The sequence below is a fragment of the Microcebus murinus genome, chromosome 9 (genome assembly GCF_040939455.1).
Source record: "Microcebus murinus isolate Inina chromosome 9, M.murinus_Inina_mat1.0, whole genome shotgun sequence".
In the NCBI taxonomy this organism is placed as follows: Eukaryota; Metazoa; Chordata; class Mammalia; order Primates; family Cheirogaleidae; genus Microcebus; species Microcebus murinus.
Window position 1 is genome coordinate 32,150,567 of NC_134112.1, and position 24,513 is coordinate 32,175,079.

At 35.6% G+C, this 24,513-nt stretch overlaps 1 protein-coding gene across 1 annotated transcript in view; it reads right to left on the reverse strand.

Annotated features, from left to right (window-relative positions):
- Positions 1-24,513, reverse strand: part of HDAC9 (histone deacetylase 9) — an 873,646-nt gene that overhangs the window by 137,649 nt on the left and 711,484 nt on the right. Inside the window, exons 22-23 of the mRNA XM_076006392.1 lie at positions 20,135-20,254; positions 19,724-19,821 (exon numbers count right to left, since the gene is read on the reverse strand). Of these exons, the coding sequence (XP_075862507.1) occupies positions 19,724-19,821; positions 20,135-20,254 (218 nt within the window). The remainder of the gene's footprint in view (positions 1-19,723; positions 19,822-20,134; positions 20,255-24,513) is intronic.

The window sequence follows — 24,513 nt, forward strand, 5'->3', positions numbered from 1 at the left end:
GAATCAGCTACCGTTTGGTTAGACAGCTTGACCTGGATTTGGCTAAAGATTCCCTCTCCCTCTTCTCTTCCCCTTTCTGCCTTCTGACCTATGCAAGGGAAACATTAACTGACAGAATGGCAGGCAGAAAAATAAGGGGCTAGCGACCACAGCCTAATTAAATTTAGCATATTAAGAAGTGGGAAAACCACAGGCAGCTGAAAAGGAGTGCACGAGTTCAGCGTGGCCACCATTTCTAAACAGAGTGGGTGCCATGAACGATGAACAGTGTCTGCAGAGGACAAGCAGGAAAGCCGTGCTCATGGAGAAGACGTAAAGCACAAGACTCGCAATGGTAGAAATGAGAAGAGAGCTACTCACAATGGGCCAGGTTAAACATAATAATAATTGCAACTATTTTCTTTAAATAGAGAAAATGTGCCCTTATGTCAGATTCACAGAAAACGGTCACTAGTCAAATAGTCAAGCTTTCAAACTCTCTTCATGACACCATGCTGGGGCGAGATAGACCTTGTATTGAGAAACACTTGCTGCATACAATCTAGTTAAAGTCCTGGGCTGGAAGTCTTGAAACCAGGCTCTGCCATTCCCTGGCTGTGTGACAGAGACGTGTCATTTTACTTCTCTCGTTTTAGAATCTGCCTTTGGAGAACAGAGTGCAGTGGGTTTAAAGGATCCCTTCTAGCTAATAATCCCTTCTACCCCTGAAATCTGATGCCAATCACTTAGCAACCAATTGCACCCGTTTTCCCATTATGCTATAAAAGTATTATTTTAAACCTCAGTGATAATCAAAATATTTAACAATTACAACACAAGACCTGACTAATTTGTACAGGCACTGACCATGTTGCTCTCCTTGGGGGTTTAAGACACCCTAAAATCCCATTTTAATAAATTATAGTAGTTATTGAAAATAACTATTTTTGAAAATAGCTCTCTATATTGAAAATAACCATTTACTATTTTTGCTTTTTTCTTGCTGTGGTGGCTCCTTACTGCCACCAATTTAAAAAAAATTACTCCTGATTAGATTATTTACTCTTTTATTAGAATTTTCATATATTTCTCCATTCAGTTATTTTTTTTAGCATTCTGTACTTATCTTTGTACTCTACCTTTACTTCCCTTTGTTTCTTTCTCTTACAGCCATTTCTGTACTTTCCCTCCCCTCCTACTGACTCTTCTTCTCATCACCTTTTCTGTCTAAATGGAAATGCTCCCAAACTCTCACAGACATATTTTTGGTGCTGTAAGATACACTGACAGCCTCAGTACTTGTGGAATGACTATTACCAACATAATCACAACCACCATCACTACCATCAGCGCCACAAGAATATCTTTTACTTAATATCTATATCCAAGATATCAAAAATAAAATTCAAATTTTTAGCTGCCAATGTATGATAGTGAATGATAGATCAACCAGCAGATACAGCATTTCTCAGGAATGTTTTATAGAAGTTCCTTTTCATTTCATTTTCTTGTCCTGCATGTTGGGCAGATAGCTACATCACGTTAAGGCAAATTTATGGTACATTCCTGGTGAAATTTGCACACATAGCAATAAACAAAAAGATATTTTAAACAGAAGTTTTATTATATTACTTTCTTAATCTTGACTTTAAAAAGACTTCCCCAAATAGAAGGCTGTTTACTCACACTAGTGGATTAAGACTATGTCAATATGTTCCTAGCAAAGAAACTACTTTTCCTTGATTAATTCTGGTTTTACTAAATGTCAAAATCAGCTGGATAAATTACAATTCAATCAGCAGTTAAGATAACCAGACATGTGAATTATTCTTTTATCTAATGTTTTTCATCAGATAGGTAACTTCTGAGAAAAATGCCAATCAACTGATTTTGGAAAAATCTATTCATTTGACTAATTTAATTTCCATGGAATTTAATTACGTAATCATGTTGCATTGGGATAGGCAAACATATGCTCTTGAAATTTGAGTTGAAAAGAGTCTCTCTGCTGCTCTTAAGTTCTATTAAAATGACTATTAGTAGAACAATAATGACAAACACTAGAACCTAAACCTTAAATTATAACACTTTCAAAGAGATACCTTAAAAGTAAAGCTAGCACATGCTTAATTCCCAATAAAGTAGTAAGGAGTCTAGTATTAGATTTATAAAGATGTTCTGAATACATTTTGTGAATCATGATTTGGAGATGAAATTTTCAGAATCCAAACAAAAGAATATTCTACATCACAGAATAAATTACCTTAGAATTGATGCTCAGTGTCTGAACCTTCTATTACTGCTCTTAATGGCTGTTTAGACCTTTCAGAATTGGTAAGAAATCCCAAAACTCATTTTTTTTTCCTAATGGATTTAACCCTACTCAGGGTCACCTACAAATTTATTCTGGTATGGATTGAAGTCTTCCATTTGTTTTAATAAATATAATCATGGAAAAGTCCTGGACATATTTATTTAATATTTTTTAAAAGGAGACTAGGATGTCAAGGGTATTTTCTCTGTTTCATTTCATTAACATAAATCACTCTGGTTAAGATGAAACACCGTACACGTGAACCGCATTAAAGCAACTCTACCCCTGAGGAGGAAAGTTGGAGCCAGGCCGGCTCAGGGACTCGCCTCGGCGCAGATTTTGAACATGTTCACAAACAGGTGCTGACCCTTCTCACTAGAACCAATAGAAAAGTGTTTGCTCCCCGTGTAAACACAGGTTGCTCTTCCCACCCCCACTCTGATTTGTTTTGTTTGAATCGACTTCATTACTTTTCCTCGATGGCTCCTTTCTGTTTATTTAAAAAAAAAAAAACTACCTTAACATACACTGGAAAGAAAGAGAGAGAAAAAAATCCCTCACTTTGATCTCCTCAGCATGTGTCCTCAGATGAAAAATGCATCCCAGTTGAATTTTTATGTCAAGACCATTCCCTGTCAGCGCAGTTTCTCTAAGAAACCCCCTATCCTCGTAGAATTTCTCTGCTTCCCATCACTACTTAGCATAGCCATTAATTTTGTCTAAGGCTCATTACCTGGTGCATTGTACATTGTTTCATTCCAATTAATGGCAACGCAAGGCATTCGGGTTATATGAAACAAGACATGTTTACCATAAAGCTCAGGAAGCTTAATTTTCAAAGTCCTTCATGCAAGTGGACCCTTTCCAAGACCCTATACCTATTTTGAATTTTTGCCTTTGTATTTTTTCTTTGAGAGAGAATTTCTGTAATTGCACAAGATCAAGACCCACGAATGGGGGTCTGCCCCTGAGTAGGAATAATAGCATGCCTGACTTTTTTGACATTGTCCTTCCCTGATTCTAATCGTCCCCAGGCCTCTGTGCAGGCCTTCAGAAGGCCGAGCTACTCATAGGCTTGGATTAGCAGTCCTTTCCCTTATCTGTGCTTCTACTACATGGTCAATATTTCAGGATTTATTCATTCTCTGATTGTCTCATAGTAATTTTCACTCCCAACCAGAACTGTTGAATACTTCTGCATGTTCTTCCACAGCAACTAGGTCACACTGCTCTCCCTGCAGGACAAGTTTCCAATAAACATCAGTTCCTATGGTACTTTCCCTACAGGCACATGCCCGCCTGGGAGAAGAGAAGAAGGCATTGCTGAATAGCTGGCCCTATATTTTTAAAAAAATAGAAGAAAATCTAATGCATCCAAGCATTCAGGAAAACCAACTGTGAGCTTATGTTTCCATAATAGAAAGAAAATGGAAAATGGTTTGTTTTCAAAAATGTATTTTAAAAGAACTAATACAGACATTTGATGCTAATGGAATTTTAAAAAGCGGATTGGATGATGTAATATAAATCATGACATCAACTAACATTTCAGAAAAAAATCGTATCATATAAATTTAGGTCTTAATCTTTCACATAGATCCTTTGAAAATTAAAAATGCAGTTTCACAGGAAGACAAATACAGGACAATAACTAAGAAATAATACTAGAGCAAAGCACCCGAGAAGTGAAGCAGGCAGATACTGCAGCCCAGATGCTCCTGGTGGAAATCTGGTCAGGAGAGAGCAGAGGAGAGACACTGCTGCTGGGCAAAGGGAAGCACTGCAACAATAAGAACTAGACATTTCTGATGATATTTCTAAATCCATTCCTGTTTGTCTTGGGAAATGTTATAGTCTGAATGTTTGTGGGTCCCCAGATTCATATGTTGACATCCTAACCTCCAAGGGGAGTGGGATATTAGGATGTGGGGCCTTTGGGAGGTGATTGGGTCATGAAGGCAGAGTCCTGAAGAATGGGATTAGTGTTCTTATAAAATAGCCTCCAGAAGGTTGCCTTGCCCCTTCCAGCATATGAGGATTCAGCTAGGAGGCACCAGCTATGCCCCAGAAAGCAGGCCTCAACGAACACCGAATCTGCCAGCACCTTGATCTTGGACTTGAACTATAAGAAGTTTTTGTTGTCTATAGGCAACTCTGTTTATATTTTGTGACAGAAGCCCTGATGAGCTAAGGAATGCACTCAGTTTCCCATTTTGAATTAATAGTGAGGGAACATCCAAGCTTCTTTTTGAGCCATGTCACTAATTTTCTGTGCCATCTTGATGAGCACCTTGGCCAATTCATAAGGATGTCTGAGAACAAATCAAACATGATAGTAAATTGAATTTATTGTTTCTCCTTCCTTCTCCCTTTGTGTTTATGGTGTGTTATCTAAGAACCACTGAGATGCAGCCAGTAAAACATGCAGTAGACAGTCTGTAGACTATATGGGTCACCCAAGTGCTCAGGTAAGGTGATGATGCAGAGCTTTTCAACTTTGAGAAGAAAGATACTTCTTCATTATGTTGGGCCCAGGAAAAGTATACTAATGGTTCACCAAAGGAAGTATTCTGCAGATTTATTCCAGGGAAGAATTCTTCCCTCAGCTGTCATTTTGAAAAGAGAATTGTCACACCTCTGCCTCTTCCAGGACAAGAAATACAGTAGTCTTTGTCACATGGACATTGCATTTTCCAGCCACCCCATGATTTCCCAAGCACATCCCACATTCAGATTGTTGAAATATGAGTCAATGTAGCCAAGGGAAGCTGCATCTTTTATGTTATTCAAGAAAAGTATTTTCTTTTTCTCTCTTTCTTTTTTTATTGAGCCTGTAAAATGTCATAAAGGCCCATGTGCTATTTCATGACTTCTAAATGCTTCAATATCAATAATGATTTTTGTTTACTTATGTATGTTTTTACTTAAGTTTTTATTTTTCATTTCTACAACTCAACCTATATGAACATCCTAAAGACATTGGTTGAATGCAGATACATGTAGTCAAATGAAAGAACATTTTAAGCAAATGACTAAAGACTTTGCTGAATTACTGCTTTGATAGTTATAATATCTTTTGAATAAATATGTGATAACCACAGCTGTGGTTTTAAAAGTTCAGAACATCCGTACATCTAGAAATGTTCTCTTTGGAAACAAAATGCCATTGCCACTATGAAACACATAGGGTCCACTCTCAAAGACACAGGTCTTACCTAACCAGAAAGAGTAATACATTTTAATATTTGCTATCTTCTTTCAGGGTGTGCTTGCTCACTATGGAGAATATATAATTAATTAAAAACTCTCCCCTTATTGACATGAATCTTCTTCTTTTTCCCTCAGCAAAACGTAGTCATGAATAACAAATAAAGTCTTAAAACATTGTAAGTTCACAAATGGATTTACCTATAAAACCAATTATATGTTCACACTGCAATTAGTTGCTAATTTTAAGAGTTTTAAAAAACCCAAATCCACATTTTAATGTGTCATATCTGATCTAAAATAAATTTGAAAGATATGTGCCCATATTTAAACTGAAACAAAATATACACAGCTGAAATAAAAAATGTGATACTAGAAAATATCACCAATTTGCTATAATTTTGAATGGCAGTAACTTTACCCTAAGAAAATTCACTGGGTCATTTAATAGTGATATCAAAGGAAACTGACCCTCTTTTCCCTGTTTCCTCTCTTGTTAATTCTGTTTCTCCTTTCTTCTTCCTTTGTGTTTATGGTGTGTTATCTAAAAACCAATCAGATGCAGCCAGTGGGACATGAAGAGGACAGTCCATAGACTACAGGTCACCCAAGTGCTCAGTTTATGTGACAATACAATATTTTAATAACATATAATATATTGTGCCTATTATTTTATTAAATTAATTGTGAGAATCTTAAGGGCAGGTGTGTTTTACTTACTTTTATATTACCATGTTTATTGAATTAATGGCAAACTGTACAAAATGCCCACCATATTTGTTACTTATATGTCAGGACGTTTCAAATTGTGTTCTGTGGAATGCTAGTGTCTATGATATTTATAGTTATTTGGGGTGGGAGAGGAGCTGGGGGAACTGTGAGTTCCATGTCCAAATAATTTTAGGAAATAATACACTAAATAATGTAAAATTACTACTGGAATTCTTATAGGCTTTAATATGCTGTTACATATTATACATCTTCAAGAAAAGGTTATTCACTATAGAATATTTTTTATTATTGAGAAACACCTAATATCTCTGGCATCTAGTGTTTAGCAGAATATAGATTGGAAAATACTTTTTTAAGTATTTAAATTTAAAGTCATTAATGGGTTGCTTGGTCTCTCAAAGATTTCTGTCCTGCCTGACTTACTCTGCTCAGGCTGCCATAACTAAGTATTATCAACTGGGAGGTTTAAACAACAGGAATTTATTTTCTCAGAGTTCTGGAGGATGGAAGTCCAAGATCAGAGTTCCAGGATGGTTGAATTCCGATGGGAGCTCTCTTCTTGGCTTGCAGACAGCCCATCTCGCTCCATGCTCACCTGGCCTTTCCTCAGTGTGTGTGCAGGGACACAGAGCAAGACAGCAAGCTCACTGTGTCCCTTCTCGTAGGGCACTAATCCATCAGTGCAGGGCCCTATGCTTGGGGCCACATCTAACGCTAATTACCACCTGAAGGCTTCAACTCCAAATACCATCACTTTATGGGTCAGAGCTTCAACATATGAATATGGGGGTGGGAGGAGCCATAGACATTCAGTCCATAGCAATGCATAATGGAAAAAGTATACACTTTAAATAAGCAGACTATCCTAACACTCATCTTTCTTCTGATCTGAGCTGATATCATGTTCATCACCGGCAAAATCTGTAAAAGGTCTCCTTACTTTTCTTAGGAGAAGTTAGGAAGTAGATGCTCAGTTTTGTCTTAAACACTGATCAATCTGGGTTCTCAGTATGGTTCCTTAGGGGCAGATACACATAACCCTAGTGGACAGCTAAAGCCCAGTCCAGCCTGTGCATCAGATAACTCAGAAAGGAGTACTGGATAAATGGCCAGAGGGATCCTGTACGAAATTGGATCACATTAATGTCAACTTTACTTAAATAATGCAAAAACACTCAACTTTTTCTTTCATAAAGAGCCAAGTCTGATGGTATCGCTCATGGGTTTCCTACCCAAGGGTGATAAATAGGGCAGGAAATAGGACCAGACTCCATGTTCCTTGGCTTTCATAATATGACCAGGGCTCCTCATCTGAGAGGGCTGAGCGTTGAATAATTACTAACTCATTCAGATGCATAATCCATCTTTACCAATTGGACCAGAGGCAGAGGAGCAGCGAGATTAGGGAGGACGGAATCCTCAGTAAGGCCACAACTAACCCCTAAGAGGGAGACTTCCTCATTTTTGCTTGTTGGTTTCAAACTGGATTGGGAACACTTTTGTGCAACCTCTTTGTGAGAGACTCTAGAAGCTGGGATTTAATTTTGTAGAGTCTCCTGAGGGGTCTTTATTCCTCAGGGTGTCAGGACAAGTCTCACACCACAGGAGGGTTCCTCACTTATTTTCACTTCAAAGGGGCATTAATAATAATCCTCCTTATTACAGAATTCAACCAGACTTGCTGGTGTGATGATTAATTGGGAGGTGTTGTATTCCTTTTTTTCCCCTGACATATCATATGCAATCATTTCAGCCCTAAAAATAAATGTTCTCTCCGCAAAAAAACAGGCACAAACAAAAATGTTTTGAAAAGTAATCACTTGTTTAAAAAATGGAAAATTGGGCTTCTGTGTTGTAAGGAATGTATGTGCATAACGGTGAAATTCAACACTGGTAAATGATCTGACTACCTCAAAGTGAAGTTTTTGCCTTCCTACAGTGGCCTTTAACCCTGCCCTTTCCTCCAATCTGAGAAGAGCTGATGTTGATGGAACATATAATGGCCCCTTTCCTGTGTAGTAAAGTCAGCAATAAAGCTTAGTAATTAAGGGTACCAGGGAGGCCCAGCCCAGCAGGCTAGTGGTGTGGCGAACACTTTTAGAACTTCAAACAATATCAAAGTCACTGAGAAACGGGCCTAGCTCAGTTCTGGTTTGAATTAAGCCTCACTTCCACACGCACTTTTCAAATCCAAGCTCAAACAAGAAAGCCAAGGCCTTCTGGATTTCATTAGAGCCAATTATCTTATCTGTTTCATCTCAGGCCTGACCCTAAGGCTGGCAAGCAGCTATTCAGTGCATTTGTGTGGTTGTTTGAGAAAGCCTCCAGTTCGATGGCCCGAGGACCTGCTAATTAAAACACCGTTGCCCCCCTGCCTCTAGTGATTAAATATTTTCAAGCTTTTGTAAATAATTTTTCCATTCTTTGCCCCAAGCCTCAAAGGTCCAATACATGCAGTAATTTATTTAGTTTGTCAGAGAATACTGTTGGAAATAGGGTTATAATGGAACCTTTGGAAACTTTTATAAGTCTTCGTACTTCTGAAAGTGACAGTTTATAAACCAGCCAAATGTGTATACTGTTTCTGATGTAATTATGTCCTAATGGCTTTCTCCTTTTGAAGTGATATAGTGTATAACGGGCTTACATTTTGTCAATAATCATATTTCCTCAAATGTCTACATGATATCTAGAGCCGGAATTTAATGAGGTCGTTTAAGTCCTAGAAATTGTATCAAGGTATACTGCCTTTAAAGTTTTTTGTCTGAGGGTGGGTCGTAGTCGCAAAGCCTAGCTTGGGTAGAGGAGGACTAATCTAATTCGTGCTTGCTCTTTGTGGCAAGGACCTGCTAGAGAACACCGTGAATTGTTTGCAGAGCCGACTTCTGAGAAATCAGTGAGCGGTACGGTGGTGCCACTTCAGAAAATACTCAGGGAGGGGAAGAACATTTAGAATTAAAATTATTGAATTAAAAACTTTTCCTGGACCTAATTTATATTCAGAAGTGATCTAAGCTAAGATAGTTATCTTGCAATTGGATTGTGGGCAGAGGGAGGACATTAAGAACTTTCTTTGTAGCTCTGGCATCCACTAAAGCATCATGGGCTTGGTAAACACCCAGGAAGCCCACTAGGGCCTTTCTGACACATGGACTTCCCTTCCTCCCGGGCTCCTGGGGCTTACTACGGCCACTCGTGTACCAAAGCGCATGTGACTCCAAACAAACTCCTCCTGGACCAAAACACAGTCAGAGCAGTTGGACATACACAGACACCTCGCTTCCCTCCTGCCCTGGGCACAGCCATAGAGACTCCCCGCTCTTCTAGCCAATCCAGGCATGTTTTATTGGAGGAAAATAAAAATCCAGGGTTTTGTTTGTTGTTGTTGTTGCTCTTTTTGAAGTAGTACAAGAGAAATTTTCAACAGGCTCATTAGCTGAATCCAGTGTTCACTAACACACACCTATGAAAAAGAACTATGAGACCGAACAGCTATGCTTCTGTTGTTCTTAAAATGACACTTTGGTCTTATCCTAAATAATAGGCTTTTAATAAAAACATCCACCAAAGGAAAACAATTAAACAATACATAAAGCACCAGGGGGCAACCTCGTGGTTGGGTTACAGTCTGGAGCCATTCCAAAGGAGAGCATGTGGGCATTTTACAAGGAACAATACACTTCTCCAAAGTTATTATAAAACAACAAAATTTTAAATTGGGCCACATAAACCCTTCAACTTGGTACTCGATTTTATGCTCAGCCCTGACAATGGGATGATTTCTTTACATTCTAGTTTCTTCTAAAGCATGTTCACAAAACTATACCAAACCTTACATATATGATTACTAGTTTAGGACAGACAAAATATTAATTTTTTAATTTAAAAAAATCAATATTAGTAAGTGAATAGGTGAATGATCCTTCTTTTGTATTAATTAGATATTTTTCTTTGGATTCTACAGGTAATCATTTGATTCTTATTGTCACATCCTCAAAAAACTAAACTAAATAGAATATATTAACAAACTTCTGGCAGCCTTCAGTTCTCTGAATAATTTAGAATTTAATCAGTTAACTTAAACTGAGTCAGTAAAATATGAACACACACCAGATTTTATTATTTCTGATTCTGCCTTCTTCACCGGCTGTGACAATTAGTGTAATTACATTTATCTCAGAGGAAGGTATCACTGAATAATTTCTGCAATGATGTTTTCATTTTAGAAATCCTGGAACATAAAAGAGAATTAATAATGTCAGAAACTTAGGTGGGGCAAATCTAATATCTAAGAGACTTTTCTGAAACTCAAAGTACAAAAAAAAAGATATCCAACTCTCTTTGGGTTATAAAACTTTTAAATTACAAATCTGCTCCTGTTCTATTTTTGCTGTTGGTTTTGAATAAACTCCTCTTTTCTTTGCCTTTGGCTACTGTTCCAGTAAAAATGCTCTTTGGTTTCTGAAATTCAGTCCATTTCAGTAACCCCAATATTGCTTTAATTTCAAAAAATTATGAGCCAACTAAAAATATACATCCTAGGAGAACCAACATTTTGTTTTTAAGAGCAACAATATGTTTCTTTAATAGGAAAGGTAATATGTAAATGGTATTTTATTAATGGTCTTTTCCACAGGTGTTTTGGGATGCAAAATATCCTCAATTGAGATGTAGACGGATTTAAAATTCTGCTGAGCTTGAAAGTTGACTCAATCATCTATCTCCCTTCTTCCCCCATCGACTTTTTAAACTGAGAAATATGAACTATAATGGCACAAATGTCGTCTTTTCCATTAGAAGTTATACAGTTTATAAATTCTCTGCACTCCATATGGCTTTACAACAGCAGTGCTTCTCTTTGGCATAGAAGTTGTTTAGACAACCAATACCCAGTACTGTGGTACCCACAAGAAGAAGGGCAGATTCCTAACACATACCAGGATAAGCCATTACCCTTCTAAAAGTGGGCCAGGGGAGTTTAAGGGACTGCATAAATTAGGACAGATGTTGATTTACAAGTTTCATCTACATAAGATCAAATCATTAGGATAGAACATGGAAAATTGAGTCTATCACCTATATGTTTGATATTTGCAAAGACTTGAACTACTCTCTGAAGGTCCTGCCCACCAGAAAACTGTGTGAACATCAGCCCTGTGCCCCAGTAGTAATATGTGAATAGACTTTTGGTTGAACAAAATTTTCATGAGGATGATTCCTCCATCTGGGAGAGCCAATAGGTAAATTCCTACTAGTAAGCCATTATATTTATCTAGTTCTCCAAAAAGAGACTACACATTTATATTTATGGTATATTTAAAACAAACATCCAATCTCTTTTTTTCACATTATTTGTCATCTGAATAAATCTAGTAATAACAGGCTGGGCACAGTGGTTCACGCCTGTAATCCTAGCACTCTGGGAGGCCGAGGTGGGGGGGAACGCTCAAGGTCAGGAGTTTGAAACCAGCCTAATCAAGAGTGAGACAACCCCCCCCATCTCTACTAAAAATAGAAAGAATTTAATTGGCCAACTAAAATCATAGATATAAAAACTTAGCTGGGCATGGTGGCGCATGCCTATAGTCCCAGCTACTTGGGAGGCTGAGGCAGAAGGATTGCTTGAGCCCAGAAGCTGAGGTTGCTGTGAGTTAGGCTGATACCATGACACTCTAGCCTGGGCAACAGTGAGACTCTGTCTCAAAAATAAATAAATAAATACATCTAGTAATAATAAACTTTAGCTGTATAACTATGGAGAGAGGGCGTAATTATTGTTCAGGTCCAAGAAAATATCCACTCTATGACCCAAAGATATTTAAATTCACTTAATGAATACCTGTTTAAGATAGATACCTTTTATTTGGGCAGGAGCTTTATCTTTCCAGTAAATGAAGCATAATCTTACAATTCTCACCAGAACTATGAAAAAAAAAGTGTTAGTCCATAATTTTTTCATTATATTTATCTTCCATTTTGGCTATATTATATCATAATAACTACGCAATAATTCCATTATAACTAGATTAGATGATTTAAGTTGACGAATTGTTCTGAGCAGTTTGACAGGCCAAAAGATCTGCTGTTTCTGGCCTAAAACACTTCACAATATTTCATGAAAATATTTCATTTCCTGATATCTCAGAGTATTATGCATCTGTTGGGAGTATTTTGTGCAAGGCAGGGTTTTTATAATTCCATGTTTCATCTTGAAAATAAAAACAAATCATTTCTAGGCACACAAATTATCTTCTTTCTCAGGGAGAACTTCTAAGTAAAAGAAAGAGTAAACTAAACATAGCCGCTCTTTTAATTTGTTCTTACTATTTGGAAAATTATTTAATTGCTACACAAATTCCTAGAAATTTTTAGCTTTAGAACTAGTCTAAGGCAGAGGAAAAAAAAATATTGTCTTAACATTTTTATAGTTGATCTGAGCTTTTAAAATAATAATAATAAATAAGTTGCAGCATTTGAACTATTTTATACAGTTCTGCACTGCAGATATCATTCACCTTTCAAAACTTCAAGGACTTCAAGATACTTCCTGGACTTTTTACCTGAGCTCCATACTGTCTAATAATATCATCTCATATCTCTTTGATGCTCAGCTCAAAAATCAAGTTTGCAAGTTTCTTGTGGAAGACAGGTGTGCATAAGATCAATTTACTCGTAGGGTCAAAGAGCAGAAATTCTGAGGGTATCTAGAGACACACACCTATAGAGATTGTAATTTTTGATGAAAATTGGTACAATATGTTGCACAGATGAGAGAGGAAAAAATGCTCTTAAACTATGTTTATTCCTGAAACTAAAGAGCAGAGAGAGCTGACAGCTTTCTAAAATTTATTCCTATGAATCTTTTTCTTATGACCTGTTTTGATAAATCTTCTTGAAACACCTCAACATGCTGAATTTAGAGAATAGAATCTGCACAATGAATACAAATGTAGATCACACCAGCAGCAAATTCATATGCATTTCTCTTTATTGAGATAAAATATTAATAGATGAAAATCATTACCGCTTTGTTCCCAAGATTGATTGACAGTTCAGATTTGAAGCCCATATATTCTTTATTAGCCACGTCTTCCAGAAAAAAGAAATGTGGGCTTGATTTATGAGGCATGATAAATGGTCTGGGAAAGATGGTAGTAGGGCCAATTTGATATGTACAGTATTTCATATTGGCAAATTGTTTCAAGAAACTCCACCCTCTTTTCCAAAATGCCTTCAACATCCTTGGGAAAATACATACTATCATGAGCATGATATATTTGCTTGTCACTAACAATTGAGAATCCATTGCAAGACTGGGAAGCATCAATCCCAGCTCTCACAGACAAAATAAGACCCCAAATCATTTGACAGTATCAAGTATGATTTTTAGATGACAACAAATCATTCTTTACTTCAAAATTAAATCTAAAAGTTCTTTTATCGCTATATGTTCTATTAAAATTTAATTTGGTATTACTCAAGTTCAATTACACACTCCTTCCAAAAAGTCTAAATGCATACATAAGAAGAAAATATTTCTTTTAACACAGATGGAAAAATATACTCCCCATTGGTTGCCCAAAAGAAAAAAAATTACAGGGATTTAGTTTGATAGGCTCTCTTACTATGTCAGATAAAAGAGAGGCACAAAGAGAAATGGCTTGGAAATATTATATAATATTATTATTATATTATCATGCAAAGGTTGTGAAAACTAAGAGTTATTTTTCAATTTTAAAATAGTGCTACCAATTTAGATATTCAAGCCAAATATTGACTAGATTAACATGCATCTACAAAGAGTTTCTCACTATATTATTGTTTTGTCATTCCCTAACTATACTTTATAGTTTGGGGCCAAAAGAAAACTGTCTCCACAATCACACCTGCTGTCACTGAATCTCTGATCACCTTTTATCAGCTGTGTAACATCAGAAACCTACTGAAACTCAAAAGGTGTGGTATCAGCACTGGAAAATGAGGCCACTTAACTCAAGAACTTGTAAAATTTTTTTAAAATAAGAAACTAGCAAAAATTAAATCCTTAGTGAATGTTCTATATTACTATGTTACTATTATCATTATATTGTTATTTTTACAATGATATTATTTCCCATTCATTTAGCATAAAACTACATGAAAATATAATGAAAACAAGAACAGTAACCATAAAACAATATTGACTTAGTTGTCATTACCAAAAAAGAGAACCTAAATATTTACTTAGGGGCCCATTTGTTTCTTAGATGGAATTTAGCAACTTCTATTCCAGTTTACACATATGACAAGAATATTAAGAAGTTAATCCTCTAAAATTAATTAGAGTAATGATGATATATTTGCTAAAATAACAATGAGAGAAAAAAAATATTGCTATATAACAATTGTTATATACAATATAACATATTTATATGCCCTGCCCAAAATTATCTACCATCATTCCATGGCAAACCCAACCACTCAAAACTCTAGGCTGACAGTTACTAAATAGTTGTCTGAGGAGCATTTGCTCTAGGAATATGACAATGAAAGACTATTCTGTTCTGCACCTGAGTTAAAGGTACATATTTTGATTTTTGTTACAAGCAGAGGAAGAATCACAGGAAGCCATGACTCCTATTTTAAAGACCATGAATCAGGAACAGAATTGGCCATTTCACTGATAAACTAAGAATAGGCATGATATCTGATCATATTTCCAATCACAGTTTGTATTAATGAACTTTAAATTTGCTCATGTCGTTAAAGTAAGTAAGTATGAACCAAAGACAGGAGAAAGAGATACAAGCTGTTTGGGCTATTTGTATGTGCTTATATGGTTCAACTGCTTTGGCTATATAGCAAAAACACTAAGCATCTAAAAATTCTAGTTGGTTATATAGCCAAAGTATTTTAGTAAAGCCTACATTTACAAGCACAGAACATTTTGATGAAATAGAGATACTTCACAAGTCAATGAAAGAAAAAATAGGTAGTTTATAATAATCATAATAATAAACTTGACTAAATATTTATTTTCTAGGTTAGACAATTCTCTCAAATCTTCTTTTTCAGTTGCCGTACTGAAAATCTCAGTGAAATAGAATCATTCTGGGTCAGACTTTTCCCCTAAGATGAACTTCTCTGAAGAGCTGATATTTACAAATCCTTTGTCTTTTAGAGATATTCATCAATAACAGGTATTAAGGTAGCTACAGACTATAACATACTTACTTGGAGAAATGAGTTTCCAAACCAGAACTTGCTTGCGTCTAAGGAACCCAAATTAACAACTCTATGACACTTCTTTAACTAGTTATCAGTATATTTAATATTTCATCAAAACCTTCTAAATTTAGAGGGCTTGCACTTATTTTTTGAAATTAAAAGGCTACACAGGAATTGTCATTCATTTACCCATTCATTCACGTATTTATTCAATAAAATAGGCATAATTTCCAGGGCTACTAATATCTTACTTCTACATTGGAAATTGCTACTTATTTTTAAACACTTAGAGCTGTTTTCCTCATTGGATTTAAGTAGAAACACGAGATAACATATTTTCTGTTGCCCACTATAAACAAACCATTTAAATAGTATCATATGAATAATCACTTTAACATTTGCAGGACTCTTAAAGAATTTGTCTTTAGAAAAACTAATGTGCCCAGTGCTCTTTGAGGGACCATGGAGAATATTGAAACACTGGAAAAATCTTTGTAAATGACTGGAACAGAGATTGCTTAGCAGGCAATCAGCAAAATATTTGTGAATAAAGAGGAGTCTGACATTCTTATAAACAAAATGAATGGATGTTCAGAGTTCTTTGTAAAGCATACTTTTCGAGAAGCCAAGAGATACCATGTAGTTCCCTCATACTTTTGCTAGGTCCACTTAATACCAGAGCTCTCCTATTGCTGTCAGCATCATTCCCTTTCTCTTCTCTGACTCATTCATACATTTATTGACTGGCTCAACGAATATTATCAAATACTCTTCTTTGCCACCTTGTGCACTACGCATTTGTATTGATACATTGGGTTGGGAGGCTGAGGGTCATGAAGGCCTTACACCTTGGTAAAAGCTCACTGTGCTTTATCACTCCTCGTTTTTTAAGTCATAAACAGTGGAAGAGCGTAGCAATGTGGCGTGACAAAATGAACGGAGATTTTAGAGCCATAAACTGAGTTCACATCATGGCCCTTCCAATTAGTAGGTCTGTGACTCATACAAAGCACTGAAGAATTAGCTGTAATGCCTATAAAGTTTCTAATCTAGGACCTAGCAAGCAAACCTCAATAAAAATAGCCATAATTATTTTACAAAATGGTAACCTTGGAAACATATCTGAGTTGAACACAAAAGATATTTGATAGTACTGAATATTTTTAAAGCTCTCATGAAAAATCTTAAGTATACCCTTCAAATATTTCAGGAATGAACGATAACTGCCTGGAAGAAATAACTACTCATCTGAAATAATTTAGATATGCTATTATATTTTTAAAAATTATCTTTAAAGCTTATAGCAAACATAAAATGTTTGGTTTGTCTACAATTTTCTTTTTGCCACAGCAAAAGCACATAATAGAAACCACAACAGCAATATATATGAGACATTTTGGCTGGTAAAATAAGCAGCCATCTTGTCTCCCACTATAAATGTAGCTTCACAGAGAGAGAGACTTTCCTTCCAAAGATATTCATCACAGTCCAGAAATAATTAAAAAATAAGAAAAAAGAAAAAGCACTATTTACTTTTCCCCCCACCTCCATTTCCTGCACCCACACACAAATGCCAGAGAGATCTTATGTTTCATTACTGGGAGGCAAGGGTTGTATTAAGACGCATAAGCTTATAAAATAATACCACGTTGAAAATTATTTGGTAGCCTATCTTACTGAAGCCCAAATTTATAAAAGAGTAAACTTTGTAGCCCACGTCTGTAGATGGGCTATTCTTTGACTACAAGAGGCCTTACAAAATAGGATTCATTTTCTTTCCAGCAATCCCACCCTCATGCCCTTGAGCCTTGGAAACATGCCCTTGAGCCAGCAGAGACAAATCATTTCATGACTCCAGGCATTTCACAGTCTATTCCCTCTGCCCAGTCAGTATGAATTCCCTCCTACTCCAATTCCTTTTTCCCTTGAAAATTCCCACTCATCCTTGAAAGCACAGGTTGAACAATACTTGATGAAGTCTTTCCTCAAACCCTTCAGGAAGAGTTAATCATTTTATCTTCTCTAAGCACTTCTGTTCTCTAAAACAGTTAAGTATCATTTGGTTTATGATCCCTGAGAACAACAGCTCTGAATTTCAAATATTCTGCACAGTGCCTGGCATATAATATGTGTTCAATGAATTTTTTTGAATGAATGACTTACTTGTTTGACTCATTCATAACAAATTCCACAAGCACCTCTAGGCATGGCATAAATATTGAACAGCAGACATGGTACAATTCAAAATTACGAGGATTATTATTAAATATGGTTCTTAAATAATTATTGACATTAAAAGCCACATTTTTAAATTTCTATAGTCTAGCTGAATAATGACACCTCTCCTCTAATTAAGCTCAAGTAATGAAGACCACATTTGGAAGTTTAGAAAAGTTTCTTAATAGGAAGTGTCCACATTCCAGGCAAAGAGGAGGTGCCATTCTTGGGGACAGTCAGCCATTTTCAGGAGCACTTGATTGACTTTCATTTCAATCAAAAAACAATAATGTGCACTTAATATCTGTTTTCACATTACTTAGTGAAAATGGTCATGTTCAAAGATGTTCTTTTCAAAAAAGAATCTCATCCACCATTTAGTTTGGGATGTGAGATAAAATAGGCACAAAATGTTAATTTTCCTTCACTGGTATGCATGCATGGTTCATTTTTATGTAAAACTATAGTACCACAAATAATATTATAAGAATTTTAAAATTTTTGAGAATTCTGTATTACAGGTCAAGCATATGATAAGGTTGAGAACTTAATGTGTATCATGAAGTAACAGGTATACTTGGGAAGCAACAAATTGATTCATATGTGATATAATAGTAAAGTCTATTATCTCTTTAGAGTTTCTTTAAGATATTAATGATGTTTGTGAAGTTGCAAATAGAGACAAACAAAACTCATAACATTAAAACCCCTATAGTTTCTTAGTATAATTGTTTTATTCTATTCCTGAGAGCAAAATATCTTCATAGACAACTCCAGTTTATAGTAAATGAATTTATTCCAGCCATTTTTTTCTATAAATAGTGTAGATATCTCTGTGTATACTTTTCCGCAAAATATATGTCTGGAATGTGGGTAGAATTTTCCTTTGTATCTTGAATACCAAGCCAATATATTTATTTAAATATATGTATGTTTTTAAATAGCTAATTTTCTATAATTTTTCCTGGATCTGTTTTCTAATGAGGAATGACCTTCAAATGAGAAAATTAAGCATGTAGGATACACAGGACAGCAGAAACTCACCAAAATTTCATTTATTAAAAACTTTTCCCACTATTTCCCTAAGTTTCAAATATATTATTGGCAGGATTTCTTCTTGGGAATTCATAAATGGTGGATTTCAAAACTATGAATACCTCTGAAATGTATTTTTATGCAGTCATTTGCTTCTGCTTTCAACTAAATAAAACATCCAAGAATTTATATTTTGCTACATAGGTTACAATGGTTACAACCTTGGTTACAACCTTTTCCTAGGTTACAACCTTTTCCTAAAATCTGGCAAGGGAGGGACATATTAACACAATCTGATATTTTTCTTTAAAACAGAGACCTTTAATTCCAGAGAAGAAATGCCCATTTTTAAAACTCTATCTCAAAAAAATAATAACATTTAATTTGCTGTGTTTCTTATTTAATTTTTAAAGTTCTCTCCTTTGAAAACAAGAAGCAGAATGCAATGTGAACATATTTAATTTATTCTTATGTTTTGTAGAGAAACTGAAAACAACCAATAAATTAGCCAAGGTTGTAATGTGAATAGGAAAATACACAAAAGTCATTTATTCTACCATCGAATAAGATAGCATAGGCCAACATTCTTAAAGTGAACTAGCTCCTTATAACTAGGAATGTCAAATGGTGTTACATAAAAAAGGGAGTCTGTGGTCCAATGAAGTTTAGTAAATGCCTGATCAACAAAATTCAACAAGTAGTGAAGGACTTCTCAGAGCATTTAATATGCTAATGTTTATTGTAAATCATGTCACATGTTACAATAGGCAGATTTTTCCAGACAGAACTATTGAATAATAAAATCTATTTTTTTTTCTCTTGTTGGGCAGGAAGGGGGAAAATGTCTGGGCTGTTGGTGAATATACCTTTATAACTAAAACTAGGTCTTGATATACCTTTTTCCTTACACATACTCCTAAGTGGCTTTGTAGCAATACTTTATTTTAGTTAGAAATTTATATTCCTCTTTCACATTTGGTGTTATTTCAACACATATTTGTTTTCCACTTTCGGAGGGAAAAAAATACCAACCTGAATGCTTCCAGGTATTCAACATCTCCCATGGGGGGGTCAAGGCCACCTGTCCAGGCAATATTTATATTGTATCCTTCTCCAAGGCCTGTTCCAACCTGGAAAGAGAAAAATACACCACAGTGGGTAGAGAGGAGGGCAACTGGAAAAAAGCAAGAAGAGAGGAAAACAAACACATGGGAGCTCTTGAAATAAACATCAAACAACACGTCAAATCAGCCCAACCTTGCTTGACAACCAGTGCTCTGGGTTATGCACTTGTTCTGCACTGGTTCTTGGTCCCGTGGGACAATTCAGTAATCTCGTGTAATTTAAAACACCAGCAAAGGACAAGAAAATTAGGGGTAATCATGCAATGCAATTACCTGAAAGATACAAATAAAAGTGGGGCTCTAAAGAAATAAACCGAACCTCATTTGGGGCTCCACTGCCAGGGAAAAAGTTCCCTTCATCATAGCGATGGAGTGAAATATACAGGATGCTGGGGTCAGCATAAAAGGCCTGCTGGGTACCGTTTCCATGGTGAACATCCTACAAGGAAAAGAAAACAGATGACAAATACTGTCATGTCTAACTCTGTGTGGAGACAACCTTTCTGATTTCTACTTCCCTGTCTTTCTACCCCACCCTCCTTCTCATTTTCTGTCTTCTCACGACATCCCCCTTTTTTCTTTCTCCCATTCTGCCTGCTTCCACACCACCCCCTTTACTTCCTGAACTTTCAGGCAAATTACCCTTTAATGCACTCATTTTTTAAACTGGCTTCTAAAAATCAGGAAACCACAGCGAGCATGCCCTGGAGACTCCAGATGAGCAGTCATTGAGAAAGCCCAGTCCTTTGGTACAATTAGATATTTATACACCGGCTCTTTGTACTCTTTGCTTCAGTGATGGAATCTCGCATCCTGTTTTATGGAGGAATTTTATGACTTATTAACTGCCAACAGTTCATAACCCCTCAGGCTTAATTAACTAGCCTCATTGGCCTCTGAAAAAAAGGCTAATGTTTAAACTACAAACTAGTATTTTACAGAAGGATCTATGGCTTACAGAGCATTTTCACAATTCTTGACAGAACACTAAACATACGTGTATGCATTGATTTGCCAAGTCCCACCATTAAGGTCAAAGGCTTTGCAACCAGCTGAGTAAATTGGCTTTCTTGAAGCATTCAGTTCAGTTAGCAATCCCTCAGCAGTTAGGATCACTTCAAAAGAGATGCCAGATGCAAAAAGGGCTTCATACTTCATTGTGGTAAAATCGCAACACGAGTCGAAGACACAGGAGCATGAGTTCATTAGCTCTGAAATCATTTGGGCCAAAGCAGAAAGATGGCATGGGGCTTTATGCAATCTTGTGCAATCTGCCTAATTTCAATATTATATCGCAGCTCTGTTCCCAGCCTCCTTCCTGCTGTATTTTCCTTTCCCCACACCATCACAACACCCCCATTCCCACTCAAAAAGGAAAAGAAAAAAAAAGAAAAAAAGAAAAGCTTGTGTCATTAAAATGAATGAAAAATTCTTAAGACATTTGCATATGATGATTCAAAATTTAACAATTCTTTTTTCTTACTGTTTATGATATAGATATATAGAATTAACATAAGTGGGAAAAATAAAACTAATAGCATCATTTTAAATGTCTTCACTGAAAGACATCAGGTGTTAACCTAATTTAATATGCTTCCTAATATCTTCTGCATAAGAGTAAAATAACCGTTCTTAAAAGATGATAATCTTTAGAATTGGTAATCAATGGAATATTCTTTGTGTCCAATAGAATATTATTGTATAACTGTTTTTGTTCTTTAACTTATATATAGCTTCTGGCTCTGTTATTAAAAACTTTTGGCAAATTGTAACTATATTTTTCTATTGTACTTTATTTTATATCAGCAAAAATCTATTTGCAACAACAATTCCCACAATTGCTGTCAGATACTACATAAATACCTTGTGTGAATTATTTAAAAATTATATGTGATATGTGATGTTACCACTAATTTAAAATATAAGTAAACTGAGGCTTAGAGTGTTTCAGTAATTTTCTAAAACTATACAGAGAGTAAACTAGTAAGATTGAGTGTTGATTCCATTTCTTCCTGCTCTAAACGCCAGACTCTTGGCCATTACACAGTTAACTTGAACTTACATTCATTCTTTGCTACTCTTCACAAACCTGTGAGGTGAGGTTGTTACCTACAGCCTAGTAATCCTTCCGCAGATACCACCAAAGCCTCCTTTTGGTTCTGAAAACCTACATTGAGCTTGCTTCCATGGTGTAGACATACAGTAATCCTCTCTTCCTTTTGAATAGTACAATATCCAATAGTACATATTTGAATAGTACATATCCAAAATTAATCAAAGAATCATAATGTTGCAGCAGATATGCACCATATAGAAAGCTGTTCCAGCTTTCTATAGAGACATACACACCAGGACAAAATAATATTTTGTTTTAATTCCTGGACTTCTGAATATTCAAAGGAAAGGAAGGAAGAGATAGCAAAACTATTTTCCCTTGTGTAAGCAAAAATGAAAGAATTTAAGTCACAACATCTTTTGGCTTGTTACTGAATATCTAGAGAATGGACAAATAAAACATTTTGAAAAACAACCGCAAAGGAACGTTTGCATTTTTCCTATACAACAGCAATTTTAGTTAGGGTTGTAAGACACAGTTTGCTCTGGGCATAAATGTATCTAGAATTTGAAAAGCTGAAAAACATTGCCTTGATTACTTTTGTTTCTCTAGGGACACTGTAAAGGTTTATTTTAGGAAGTCAAATATAAGATGGTAAGTTCTCTCAGATATAAAATTATTTGTTCTTGCAGAGTGTGTTTGGTGTTTGTTAGTGCATTCATTTTTTGAATAATGAATACAGTCTTGTCCACAGTATAAGATTTTCAACAGATATTATTCATCAAAATACACAAATCCATTCTAATGCGCAGGCAATTCTTGATTCTAAATTCATATTCAACTAGTGTATAGAGATGATGGTTAAATCCAAGTCTGTTTTTTTCTTTTTGGGCAACAACTTACAATATAGCCTTGAGAATATATTTTGTTTTGTTTCAGTTTTCTTTGCTGCAAAATATTCACACAAAATACTGACTGCTTATATATGATCTGAGGTTTATTTATTCATAGTAACAAATATATGCTAGACTAAAATAAGAAAATTATTGGTGATTGTAAGAAATTACTATAGAAATGAAATAAAATGCATCATTAAAATCCCCCAAATAGACTTTGTATCTAAAATATGCTCAGAAATGCTAAAAAAAATCATTTCAATATTTTACTGGTTAAAAGGTATACTGTGAAAATTGATTCTGTACAAGGACTTAGAACCAATATATTTTCATTATTATGTTAAAATAGCTTTGAATAAATCATATATTCTACCAGTTAATGTTATTACTCCTCACTATTTAGTATAGGGACTTATGACAAAGGTTTGAATGTGCTTGATCAACAATGAAATTCTCCAAATCCAAGGACATTCGAATTAAAATTTCTTTCATAAACAGAGCCTAAACGTATTATTTTCAAACTAAAAGTCACATTATCTAAAAGCTACAGGAACCATGCAGGCAAATGCTATTTCTAGGACAAGTTATTGCTCTAAACACATAAGCCAGTCTCTTGCAAGTTGAACAACAGGTACACCTGCTCCCTCTCCACTCCAATCTGAATGTGTTTGGAATCTTCCTCAGAAAGAGCATGGAATGAATGCACTCCACAGATCAACTAGCATCATTCCTGCATAAAAGACTCAACACCTATGAATTTGCCTAAGACTTACAATAGAAGGTGAATTAGAACTCTGGCTCTGTATTTACTAGGCATATAAAAATGCTGAAACTAGCTGCTAGACAATGGAGTAGTTTTGTCATCTATTGGCCCTAGAAAGTGTGGGACTAATTCACAGCCATCAGTTGCTGTTAATGACTTGAAATATGCAGAAATGAAAGAAACTCTTTCGCCATTGAAGCACCTTCTCCTCTTCTCCTTTTGCTAACTTGCAGAATAGACCTGTCAGCTAGGGAGAACGGATGTCTCAGAGCCACGTGGCACTTTAAAACTTCCTTCTCCACAGCTGGAAGAAACAGGAATTTCCTCAAAGTAGCCTTGCAGCTGCAGAATTTGGATGAATTGAAAGTAAGGATATGTGGGCTGGTGGTGATCTCAGAGGCAACCCTTTGGACAGAACTTCATATATTTAGAGAATTTGAAACAAAAACCTCTCGTGTATGACAGCCTGTTGGGAAATCAATATCCTTTATGATTGGATAATGGAGCAAAGTCATAATCAAAGGCCAGTAAGCTTACAGGAAACTCCTTTGAGCTACCAAGTAACTTATTTTAAAAATTGTCTCGAATTTTCTCCAGCAGGCTATTTTTTATTTCTCTACTGTATTAATGTAGCTTTTAAGTCTATTGTACAATTCACTACTTTCGAGTTTGGACATCACAAATGTACTTTCAAAGGCGACTCAACTTTTTTTTTTTTTTTTATTATCTTCACAAAATCACAAAATAGTAGCAGAGCACATCCCACAGAAAGTAAATACTAAAATATTCTTAAGGATAGGACAACCAGTTGATCAATGGACCATTGCCCTTCCCATATAGTTTTGACAAATTTAGAAACTCCTCCCCCCACAATCTTTCGTCTTCATCTGCTATCCTTTCTTCAAGTTTTTGCCCTATCTTTCTAGCATAGAACTTACAGACCTAGAAGCGTATTACATTTTTAAAACTGTACTATCTTATAA